Source organism: Cynocephalus volans, chromosome 6 (assembly GCF_027409185.1).
Source record: "Cynocephalus volans isolate mCynVol1 chromosome 6, mCynVol1.pri, whole genome shotgun sequence".
Lineage (NCBI taxonomy): Eukaryota > Metazoa > Chordata > Mammalia > Dermoptera > Cynocephalidae > Cynocephalus > Cynocephalus volans.
Window position 1 is genome coordinate 79,490,759 of NC_084465.1, and position 12,651 is coordinate 79,503,409.

The following is a 12,651-nucleotide window of genomic DNA, read 5'->3' on the forward strand; positions in this document are numbered from 1 at the left end:
TAACTCTGTTAACTGCTAGAGACCACCCAGGAGTAGCCTTAAAGCTGGATTGAGCCATATCAAATTTCCCAGGGCTCCCTCAAGCTAAACCGGGTCACCCAAGACCACCCAGAGGCCGGACAGGAGATCTAATGGAGTTTTGGTTTGGGTTCAACTTCCAAAGAATGTGTGATGTCTTCTCCAGCACTGAGAAACCAGACCAGAAAGGCCAGAGTCTATTCTCTAATGGAAATGTCTTGGATGCAGATTATCATCCCACCACTTGGCTTCGGTGATGTGTATGAGCATCAGCTGTCCTCATCTGAGGATCACAGCCTGTGAATTCTCAAATGTGAACTTTCTAAGAATGTTGCAAAAGCCATCTTTTCAATCTAGCCTACACAATAGATTGAGGAAATATTTACCTTTGTTTCATCTCTGTTGTCTGTCTGATTCTTGGTTGGGTCAGAATATTTTACTGAGGATTTTATATAAAATTATTAACTGGATAATTATATAGTCCATTGTAATGTTTAGATGAAATATGTTACAGATAAGAAAAATATTGGCATTGTTTGTCATTCAGTTTATTTCTTTCCATGAGTTTTGAGAATAACACAATCAAAAACATCTGTAACATACAGAATATATCAGGATGAATTCTTTGAACTGACAACAGTAGGTTGGGATTGAGTATTTTATTTTTAAGTCTGATAGTATGGGTATAGCACTTTAACTTACATTTACTTGTATGTCTATTTCCCATGAGCAAGAGTAGAATGTGATGAATGAGCATACTGAACGATTCTGTAGCTGAGAAATTTTGACCTTCTGATTATATAGTAGCACTGCTATATTCCAAGCCTGTCTATTAAATCCCTTGAGCAAATCCAAATTGATATTGTTATTTAAAAGAATTTTTCTTGTGTACAGACGTAAAGAGATACTAGTATAGTTACACTACAAGTCACCATATAATCTGTTCTAAGCACAGACATACCTCTAAAATAACCCAGGATGTTGCTTTTCCTCAATCCATCCATCAAAGCAATGATTGAAAATGTAAGAAAATTCTACTTATGATATTTCAACTTCTCCCATATCCAAGAACAGGAGGTTTCATCAGTTTACAAAATATTTAAAATTTTATTTTAGACAAATTGATGCCCAAGTGATAGTTCTGTGAGAAAAGAAAAAAATCCTGCTAGATTTATCTGTTTCTTGAATAGGAGGAGGGGTTAACCCAAGAGTCATTTGTCAACCACCATGTGGAATCACTTATGTCAGACTGAGCCATCAATTAAATTGGAAAGCATTGTCCTTATATCTTTCTAGATTATGGGGGGTATTCTTATACAAAGAGAAAGAGGGAGTAGCAAGATTGTACCTAGTTGATCTGATCCCCTGAGTTCCTCCAATTCTGTTAGTGTAGATTGTCTTTCATCACCTCCTGGATTTTCACCTACAACTGCACTGCAGTACCAGCATCCAGTTACACATCCACACCACTGGTTAGCAGACAAAGAAATATCTCCAATTTAGCCATTTGTGTGTCAGCAAGCAGGGAGACCCACATCGCTCACTGCCAGAAAACTTACTTCTGCAGCACTGGAGTGATGGCTAGACATTTACAAGCCATTTTCTTGGCTGACAATGTTGTTTTTAAATCCTTAATGGAGCATCTGTAACTACTGTTTCATTGAACTAATTTTAAATGCAGTCATGTTTCCAGTAATCTATGACAGTTTTAAAGTTTGAAGAGACCAGGAGTTGGAGACAACAGTAGAGCAGATGTGTTTCAGTGGGACTTGTTAGCATCTTGCAGACTATGTTATAGAGATCTTTCAGGAGGCAAACAGCAAGTCAAGCAACAACAGATCCTCTTTAAACGTACTTAATTCCATGTGAAGTGATAAAATGAGAACACATAAGCCACCAAGCTCCTAGCTCAACATGCAACAATCACATTTTATATGATATATATATTTTATACGAATATAAAATCATATATTTTATATGAATATAAAATATAGGGTAAATGATTTTTTAAAAGTCCTGAAAATACCACAACAGATTATTAATTGTATAGAAAATACATTCGTTTATTTTAAAAAATAAATAAATAACCATTAGGCACCTATGACATGCCAGACATTGCCTTAGATTCATGGGATGACCAAGGTGCCTGACTTCAAGGAGCTTCTGGCAGAAAGGGGAGCAGAAAGAAGCAAGGATAATAAATAAGGAAATTACAAAGCTTGCTGGAAGGTGATATCTGCAATGAAAAGATGAACAAATGGAGCAGGGTAAGGCGGCTTCAAAATGTAGGAGTTGGAGTAGGGTGGCTGGTTGCAGAATTTGAGGGGTCGATAAACTCTTTGAAAAGGTGATAGCGAAATGAACATTTGAAGGAAGTGAGGAGATTAGCAATTATATTTTAAATAGTAAAATATCAATTAAAATAAGTCTAAAAAATTGACCTGATAAATTCCACACCGATCTGCTAAACAGAGAGGAAGACTAATCGTTAAAATGTCAGTGGGCAAAAACGATGGTAAAAATACATTCAACTTCTCAAGTTCTCACGTTTTTCGCTCCTCCCAAGTGCTTCTTCCACAACTCCCTTCTTCCTCATTTCTTGCTTTGCTCTTCTATTCTTTCCCTGCCAAGTGCAGGTGCTTTCTCTGCCTCTATGCATGTGCTTTTAAAATTACATGAGTAACTAGAAGTGTTTCCGATAATACATTTCTATTTTCCCAAGAGACCAACACACCCACTTACTTCATGCTTGCTGTGAACACTATTTTTCTTTGCTTATGCTGTGACCATCGGAATCATATTAAAGATTATGTCTCATTTAATGATTTTAATTTTGTTTCTGAAACCCTTGTCTCAAAGTAAAAGCCATATATAAAAAAATAAAATCATTAATTTCAAAGGGAAATTATCATTCATTTTATCTCAATCCAAAATTCTTAATTTTCATAGATTAGAAAATATATCAAATGGGCAATGGGAACAAGTTTATATAAAGAAACAACTTGAAAGTAAAACACAATTCAAACATAAATCATAATGTAAAGAAGCTTCTTATGATCACCAAGGAAGGAAGAGAGTGGACTGGGGGTGGTAGTTGGTGCCTATCTGCAGGCAAGCCTTTGATATCGAAATTGGATATGCTGCAGGTATTGGAGTCCTAAGGTTGACGTAACAAACTATGACAAGATGGATGGATTAAAACAATGGAAATTCTCTCATACTTCTGAAGGTCAAAAGTCCAAAATCAAGGTGTCGGCAAACTGTCTGAAGACTCTGAGAGAGAATCCGTGTCAAGCCTGTCTCCTAGCTTCTGGTAATTGCTGCCAGTTCTTGGTGTTCCTTGGCTTGTAGACATATCACGTCAATCTCTGTCTCTGTCTTCACATGGCATTCTCCCTTTGTGTCCTTGTGTCCAAATTTCCCGCTTTTTGGGACCCAGTCATTGGATGAAGACCCACCTCCTTTATAACCTCATCATAACTTGATTACATCTGCAAAGACTCTATTTCTAAATAAAATCATATTCACAGCTACCAGAGGTTTGGAATTGAACTTATCTTTTCTGTGGACACAATTCAACCCACTGCATAATACGTTTCTTTTCCTTGAGACGACAACAAAATAAAGTCTAAACCTGACAGCAGGTCAAAACACATAGAAAACACATGTAAAAAATAGACTGAAGATTCGGAAGATGTTTCCTCCTCATTCTTCTCACCTGAGGTATTAACAAAGCAAAAGCATTTTTTCCCTCTCACCATGAGGCTCAACTGCAATGTGTTCCATGTGATATTCTTTGATTAGAAATTATTGTGTTAAGAAAGTGGATACATGTGTCTTTTCCTGAAAGAACATTGTTGAAATATTATTGATTTAGTATTTTATATTTTACATTCAGTATGTTTGGGGATTTTGAAATGTTATTATATGCCCCCCAAAAGGTGTTATTTTGAGAAAAGTGAGCTTAATGGGTGAAAGTGATTAACTAAACAGTCATAACATGAAATAACTCCACATCTTTAGATTCAAGGGTAATCCAACCGTGATCCAGATATATATTTTCATGATAACGTACTGAAAGCAATATTTCCAATGTATACTATTAAATAGGCCCTTGAAAAAATCTTTAAATACTTGATAGCCTAAAATTTCCCCCCAAAAAAGAAGAAAAAAGAAAAAGGTTGTTTCCATGTGGATGATGTAGGGGAAAATAAAAGATTCTCCAGGTTCATTTTATGATGAAGTAAATTGCATACTAGCTATTATGAGTTGAATTATGTCCCCCCCCAAAGATATATTAAAGTCCTTGCCCCCAATACCTTGGAATGATCTCATTTGGAAATAAGGTCTTTGCAAATGTAATCAAGATGAGGTCATTACGGTTGGCCTGAATCCAATATGACTGGTGTCCTCATAAAAAAAGGAAATTTGGACAGAGACAGACACTATGTGAAGACAAAGGCAGAATGCCATATAGGGATGAAAGCTAAGATCAGGGTGGTGTATCTATAAGCCAAGGAACACAAAAGAATGCCAGCAAACCACCAGAAGCTAGAAGAGAGATATAGAATAGATTCTCTCTCACAACCCTGCCAGCACCTTGATCTTAGACTTCCAGCCTCCAGAATTGTGAGACAATAAGTTCACATTGTTTAAGCCACCCAATTTGTGGTACTTTGCTATGGCAGCCCTCACAAACTAATACACCAGCTTTTGTGTAAAGAGGGCTGAAATGGATATGACAGAAAAATTTAAAGTTATATCATGCCACAGATTTTAAAGGTTGGTTTTGATGAACAGAAAAGTTCAAATATCCTATGCTGGGGCTTCCCAATCAGAATTGTCCATACCCTTCCAGGTTAGTGTGATCTACTTGTTGTTTCATTAACAATGAAAGATGAAACTCAGCTTCCTATAACAAGGGTTATTGTAGATAAAGTTTATCTGTTCTCTTTCGCTTTGATTAACTCCAAAAATCTGAGATCGTACTGAAACGTAATATGTATGTGCCAGTAACTCTTCACTCCCAGCACGATGTTCATATTTTTATTTCTTCCTTCATAACCTAGCTATAAATACATTTCTCAGCCTCACTTGCTCAAGGTACAGGCAATGAGATGTATGCGTATCTTACAAGCAATATGTAAAAAACAGTTGGATGAAAGTCTTGGAAAAGTTCATTTAGCTTACAGGTGTCCCTTTACTCTTCTCCACTTCCTTTTTCTTTCTCAACATGATTGTAATGTCTTTAGGTTCAGCAGCTATTTTGGGAGCATGAGTTAAAGGCTAAGAGATTCATCCCCGAGTCCCTGACATTTTTGTGATATTGAACAGATATCAGCAACTGCCTATCTTTATATTTTTTTATATTTAAGAATTCTTAGCTCAATTCAATTCTTTGAATTATCTGACATTGTTTTTTTGAGGATGTCATCTTCCATGTGAGAAAAAGGGTTGCCAAAATGAGCAAGAACCTGAGATGCTTCAGATGGGCTGGATTTCTTTCTAGGCCACTCCATGGCTCAGAAAAAGCATGTCAGACAAAGATACAAGGAAAAATATTCTTTATTAGTTACAATCCCAGAAAATTCAACCAATGAAACATTTTAGGATAGGTCTTCCCAGGCCTGTAAATCACTCACTGGCAATCTTAAGCAATGATATACTTTATGCAAGAAATATACTATACACAATTCTTGGCCAAGGGAACAAGTCTTAAGTGGTTCTAGCATTCTAATTTTTCTCTCCTTCCAGTTGCAAATGTTTAGTTTAGGACTTTTAATTCTGCTATTACTTTAAGTGCTTCTTTTTCCCTTTCAACCACTCTTCTCTTTTCTTTTTTTATTTTCATACTTACTATCTTTCTAAATCCTGTTTCTAAATGACAACATTCTTGAGTTCTTTGATACTTACCCTGATACATATCAGTAATACCTCAAATGTGTATGGCATCTTCGAGTATAATGAGATATCAAGCTTATTATCTTGTTTTTGATGAGATAGGTCAGGTAGGGAGTATCACAAATATAAATTTGGAGACTGAAGATCAGTTCATCTATTTATAACTTAGCTAGGATCACATGTATAGTTAAGTGAAAAAGCCAAGACTAGAATCCAGTCTTTAGCTTCTTAGTCCAGTTTTTCATTCATTCTCCTGTATTTTCCTTCTGTTGTTGTAGCTTGTGGAATGGGTACTTTTGATCCATCAACTAGGAAGGTGATTGAAGTGACCCATGGGAGATAGAATTATCTCACAGTCAGACATGTCTCCAAATTGAATTATTATTATTGGTGAAAGTTTAAGGAGGTACTGAGGTACAGAAAAATGTCCATTTGAAATGAACAAATTATATTGTTACTCTCTACAATTAGGTCATTTACAAAAACTATATTATTCAATGTCATTCATTGCAAATCTAACATAAAGCCATTCTTAAAAGTCAAACAACTGACAAGTGTTTCCAGAGGTATCCTTTGCCTAAATTATGTGTTTGCCTTAGGGAATTTTATGAAGCCAGAGACATAATGCTACAACAATGTCTGCTTGGATCAGAGAGCTTTTGCTTCTAAATTTACAGGACATTTACTGTATCCTTTGTCTCCCAAGTCATCAGTTATTTTAAAGGAAACCTATATTGCCACAGTCTTGGAAAATGGTCCATAAAGTTAGCAAACGCTAAAAATTGGTGGCAAAAATCCAGTCTTTCTCTTCTGTTCTTCCATTTCCTACTTAAGTGCAGTTCCATCTGTAGTCATGAGAGTCAGCCTAGCACAGGCATAAAATTATGGTTGAAAAAGCACACCTATAGCCTAAAGAAATAAAAACAAACTTTGCAGGTGAGGGTATAAGTAGCTGCAAGTTTAAAAATCATGTATACCTGTATTTTCTCTTGATTATTTTTCTGTTTGTTTTTCTTAACCATCTTTGTGGAAGGGGAGTATTCAAGTTTATATATTACAGCAAAAATGTTAAACCTTCACCAAGAAAATAAAGTCAAGAAGACAGACACCGTAACAAATACTGGGGATACGCTATGAATCAATTAAATAGGATTCTTGCTTTCATGAAGCTTACAGTCTGATGGGAGATGAGCCAAAGTAAAAATTAAAACTAAATTAAATATGATAAATGTAATGTTGAAAATATAGGATTCTATGAGACAGTTTAGTACAAAACATTCCCATGGGCATACCCAAGATCAAACACAAATTCACTGTATGTTAGGTTTAACTCAATTTTCTCTCTTTCTTAAGAAAATATTTAGGAATAAAAATAAATGAAGATGATATTATTATAAAGATACCTTGAGCCAGCTCTAATGCACAGAAAATGTAAATCATTCTTAAATTTGAACTCATTGATAAGTTTTTGCATTGCATTAATTGCAGTGAGGTGTGTTACAACAATATGTTTGTGATGTCATCTTTCTAATTATAGAGAGATTATTTTAAACATGAGTTTAGAGTAAAATAAAAAAGACACTCTTTGTAGCTAATAAAATGTTTGTAACAGTGGAACTCTATCTTCCATGTCTTAAATTGGATTCACTTAAGGGTGTAACTCTAAGAGGAAATAAAGCCAAACACAGTCCATTAATATGTAGGAAATAGGAAGCTAGTTACATCTATATTAAAAGTGATAAGGAAATTATATTATTCTATAAGGTGGTCAGAGCTTTAATGTGGCAATATAATACACATCGCATTTTCAAATTGTTCTTCTAAATTCATTGTTAAGAAGCTGTAAGTGATGGCCCAGGACTGATTCTAGTAGTCAAAAGCTAATAATGAAATGGAGCACATTATAAATTGCTTTCCATGACTCACCAAATATACATAGTGTTTCTAGGAGACATAACCAATAATCCCTTGGCAAGACACCATATTGATTGAACAATACCAGAGAGAGAATTTTTGGTTGTGGTAGAGTCCTCAAACCTTCATTGCAAACCCTTGGTGTAATACTGATGATTTTAAAACAACAATCAAAATAAACAGACAGGATATTTATTTCAATCTATGGGTATGTACTACTTTTGGCTGGTTTAGAAAAACCTTCCATTGGAACTTTATTCTAATCATTAAGATAAACAACACCTGAGACATGATGATAGATGCCCCAAAATTAGCCATTGCAAGGTTTTTCATAATTTGAAATGCCTTTCAGTTTCAACAGTAAGAGTCAAGTCTACAGAAGTCTAGTCTTGAGTCACACCAGAGTTATTGTGGTACTAACTTAATAAAGGAATACCTTTCCAGAGACTTATGTCTTATTCATCTTTCTAACACAATGCGTGTTCACTTATCAATCACGCAGATTTAACGACCTGGGATCCATGAAACTGAGTCAGATCAGTTCCTCATGGAACTGATTCAGGCCACAGCCTCCCAAACCATAGAATCTGAGAAAATGTTTTCAAACTCAGATTTACATCAGTCCAAAAGAAGTACCTTCTAATTTCTCCCTCTAGTTTTATCTCCTAAAGAGCTACCAACTCTGTCAGCTGCTATAGCTACAAGCCTGTTCTAGAGCAGATACTGCCAAATAAATTTTTTTGGATGTTCACGGTTCCCAATAGAGTAGTTGTTGACTGGCCAGGGAATGTGTCTGTGTGGGCCAAACCACAGAGAAATATTCTTATCTAGTGTATATTTATTTTACTATTTGTTATATCACAAATGCAATCCAAATTTCCCTTTTTCATGAAATGTTAATATACATGGTCTGATCAGAGGCCGGATATCTGCCATACCAGTGCTTTTAAAAGAACAGCAAAATGAAAAGCTTCATATTATAGTCAGATATTTTGACTTAATACACTTTAAAAATCTACATTTTTATAACTAGCCTCAAATAATATTTAATAAATGCATAATATTCAAAAATAGAAGAACATTCTTATTCATTAAGTACATTTCAAAGGAAACTATTCTAATTCCTGCTTGAAGTAATCTACTTAATATTTTTATTTTTATATGGCATATGGTGCTATAGGTTAAATGTGTCCCCCAAAAGTTCATGAATTGGAAAATTGACCTCTCCATTTTAACAGTGGTAAGAGGGTGGGAAATCCAATTAAAGTATTTGAAAGGTGGGGCCTTTAAGAGGTGATTGGACTGTGAGGACTGTGCCCTCATGAATGAATTGACCCATTCATGGAGTAACGGGCATGGCTCTTACGGCTTTATAAGGAGGGCAAGTGAAAAGTTTAGCTCACTCCTGCTCTTGTGATTCTCACCATGTGATACTCTGAGTTGCTGTAGAAAGTCACCACCAATAATGCCCTCACCAGATGTGCCCCTCTGGACCGTGGACTTCCCAGCTTCTGAAACTGTAAGAAATAAATTTCATTACTTTATAGCTACCCAGTTTCAGATATTCTGTTATAAGCAAAAGAAATGAGTTAATACATATAGCATATGGTAGGTGCTTAAAAAGATTATTGAATTTATTAAAGAACAAATTAGATGTATAATTATATAATTGTATAAAGATATCTAATAATATTAGCATAATGTTAACTGTGATTATCTATATTTTCACATATACGGTCCAGTGCAAATCCATTTTTCACTAGTCCACTTATAGTCTTTCAAAATAATGAAAAGTCATGAATATTACATATGTATTTTTTGAATTTCCTGCTCTGTTCTATTTTGAAAATTAACATCTTTAAAGTAATTAAAATATGGCTTTTTATAATCTGTAGCTTAAGGAATTTGACTGAGCACATGTATTTGCCTTTCTTTTACTATGGCAAAAGCAGATGAAGAGAAGTCTTTTTCCGGCAGTACGGCAGCCTAGATATGCTTACATAACCTACTCTGAAAATAATTTAAAATGCTGGATGCAACATACACAGCATCAGTTAAATTTGTAAATGTGCTATAAAAAGGCTTCCCCACTCTCACCCCACCCTCTCCTCACCACCCTTCTGTTGCTAATGATAAAAAGAGAAAAATACTTATCTTGAAACAGTGTTGGTTGAGGAAAAAAATAATTCTCTAGGAATTTGTAAATACAAATAGATTCTCAATGAGTTTTGCAAACCAATGCTAAACTACCTGGAATATCTGAAAAGTTTTAAGCCATGAATTTATTTTGAAGTGGTCCTAGATTAGTAGTAACTATAGGCACTGAAAGAAACACCTTGATATCCTTTCTGAGAAACACCAATCTTAAATCAACACTTTAAGAAAATACTGGATAAGCTTCCAAGAAATGTGAATTTATCCTGCAAATCACAAAACATTTCAGAAATCAGTCACCGTAAAGGAGAACCAGCAGAATTAACAAACAGTAGAACTGGGCCCTCAATGGGTCAAATATATTATTAAAAATTAGTATATTTTTCTAACTAAAATTCAAAGAAAGATTTGAATACATGAGTAAACAGCAAAATGCTCTAAAAGAACAAAGAAGATTGGGAAATAATCCCATTTCTTTAATAATTAAAAGCTGAATAACTCAATGGCTGACTTTTGCTTCTGGCCATATCAGAGTATCAGGAACCAGCTCTATCATCCCATCTGTAAAAAATTCAAAAATTGACAAAATACATGAAATTATAGTTTTCAGACATCATACACTAGGGAGTGCAGATCTTCAATCCTACAGTGAATTGGAAATAACGAGGAACAACTTATGACTGTGTCAACACAGGGAAGGGAAACCCATACAGAACCCAGTGGTGTCACCGAGTTGAGAGAGAGATTGGGAGCTGGGGAGGCCAAAGCAGCTAGCTTTTGTGGGATGGAGTACTGAAGAGGATGCAGGTGCACAGGGAGAAAGCTCCAGAGAGCAGGTATTAGCTGGAACATTGATCTGTGTGTATACGAGACGAAGCTACCTGAGACAACAGAAATAACTAGTAAACCATTAGACCAAATAATTCCCGGAGCTCACAGAAAGCTAGGAATAGTGTTCCATATAGCTAGAGAAAAAGTTCTCATAATAATGGGGCATAGGGAAGAACCTTCAAAAGTTTACACAGAAAGTTTTATATATATTTTATATAAAAGCAAAAAAAAGTCACAATCTCAATCGATGATTCATTACCAATTGATGTTACAAGTACTTGACAGGTGTAACACCAATTCATGGTAAAATCTCAGCTAAGAATAGTGGGAAACTTCATTGCCCTGGTAAAAAACATGTATGTCAAACCTCCAAGTAAAATCATACTTAATGAAAGACTAATACCTACTCACTAAGATTGGGGAAAATGCAAGGGTGTCCTCTCAAACAAATTTTATGTCACAGTGTACTGGATGTTCCATAAGTACAATAAGGAAGTATGATAAGGCATAAATACACCCATATATGCACGTACACATAGAAAAAAGAGCTGATGACAAAGCGGCATGAGGGAACAGAGTTTTGGGAGTGATGGAAATTATATCTCGATGTGGCAGTAGTTATATAACTGTATACATGTTTCCAAACTCGTCAATTTGTGCTCTTAAAATTAATGATTATTCTATATGCAATTATACTTTAACGATTATACTAAACCATATTTTTAAACCACTGGTTAAAAAATAATAATAATGATCAGGTAAAAGCAGTCAAAGCATTTTGAAACCATTCAAATGAAAAAAAAAATTAAGAAATCATTGAATACCAACCATTGGAGAATATGTGAATCAATACAATCTTTTGTGCATTATTGGTGGAAGTATTTTTTGGTTGCACACACTATAAAACATTTTTGCATTATCTTTTGAAACTGGATAATTGCATTCTCTATAGCCTAGCAATTTCACAGTATACACATATTCAAGCTGACTCCTACATATTTGAACCATAAAACATGTATAGCAATATTCATTTTAGCACTCTTTGTATAAAATAATGAAACCATTAAATCTATATCACCAAGATGACAAATTATAGTATATTCACACAAGGGAGAATTGTACTGTAGCAAAAATAATTTAACCAAAGCCACATGTGCCAACATAGAATGAATGCTAAGAACATAAAGTTAAGAATAATAGCTAGTCTCTAAAGATTACATACTACATGATACTTTGTGTATAAAATTTAAAAAACAAAGCTCATTTTAGTTTTCTAATCTTTGACTATTATTGTGAGTGTTCATTATAATATAAATATATAAATATATTAATACAAGGACCAATGATGACAGAGGGTCATAAACTAAGAAGTATAATTAATTCAATTTTGTGTTTCTAGAAGTCTTTTCAAAATAAACATGTAAATATGTAGCTGGAAAGAAAAATAAATAAGCAGATGGAAGATATTAATAATAGACATAAATCTATATTTTGTCTCTAAACAGGAAAGAAACTATTAGTATCATCTCCAGAAAAAATTTTTAAAAATACAGAAAAAATAATGAACTATAAAAAATGAAGCATTGAATTATCGCTGAATTTAATTAAAGATAATCCTCCTGACACTGTTCCAGAATTTTTTCTTTTAAGTGCCACAGAGATTGTGACAGTGGACCTTTTCAGAATTAAATGAAAGCCTATATTCCCAGCAAAATTTTTGGCTTTGCATAATTATTACTTACCATAATATAACATATAATTATTTAAACTTTTAAGATCACACTATCGATTAATCCAGGAGAAAAAATTATGGTTCTGGCACAGAATGTAAAT

The 12,651-nt window shown here is 34.4% G+C and overlaps 1 protein-coding gene across 2 annotated transcripts in view; it reads right to left on the minus strand.

The window, feature by feature from the left end:
• Window positions 1–6,766: 6,766 nt before the first annotated feature.
• CRPPA (CDP-L-ribitol pyrophosphorylase A) overlaps window positions 6,767–12,651 on the minus strand; it is a 364,955-nt gene continuing 359,070 nt past the window's right edge. For both annotated transcript variants that reach the window (XM_063099545.1, XM_063099548.1), the window contains exons 10-11: window positions 9,258–9,350; window positions 6,767–6,828 (exon numbers count right to left, since the gene is read on the minus strand). In XM_063099545.1, coding sequence (XP_062955615.1) covers window positions 6,802–6,828; window positions 9,258–9,350 — 120 coding nt within the window. In that variant the 3' untranslated portion in view covers window positions 6,767–6,801. The remainder of the gene's footprint in view (window positions 6,829–9,257; window positions 9,351–12,651) is intronic.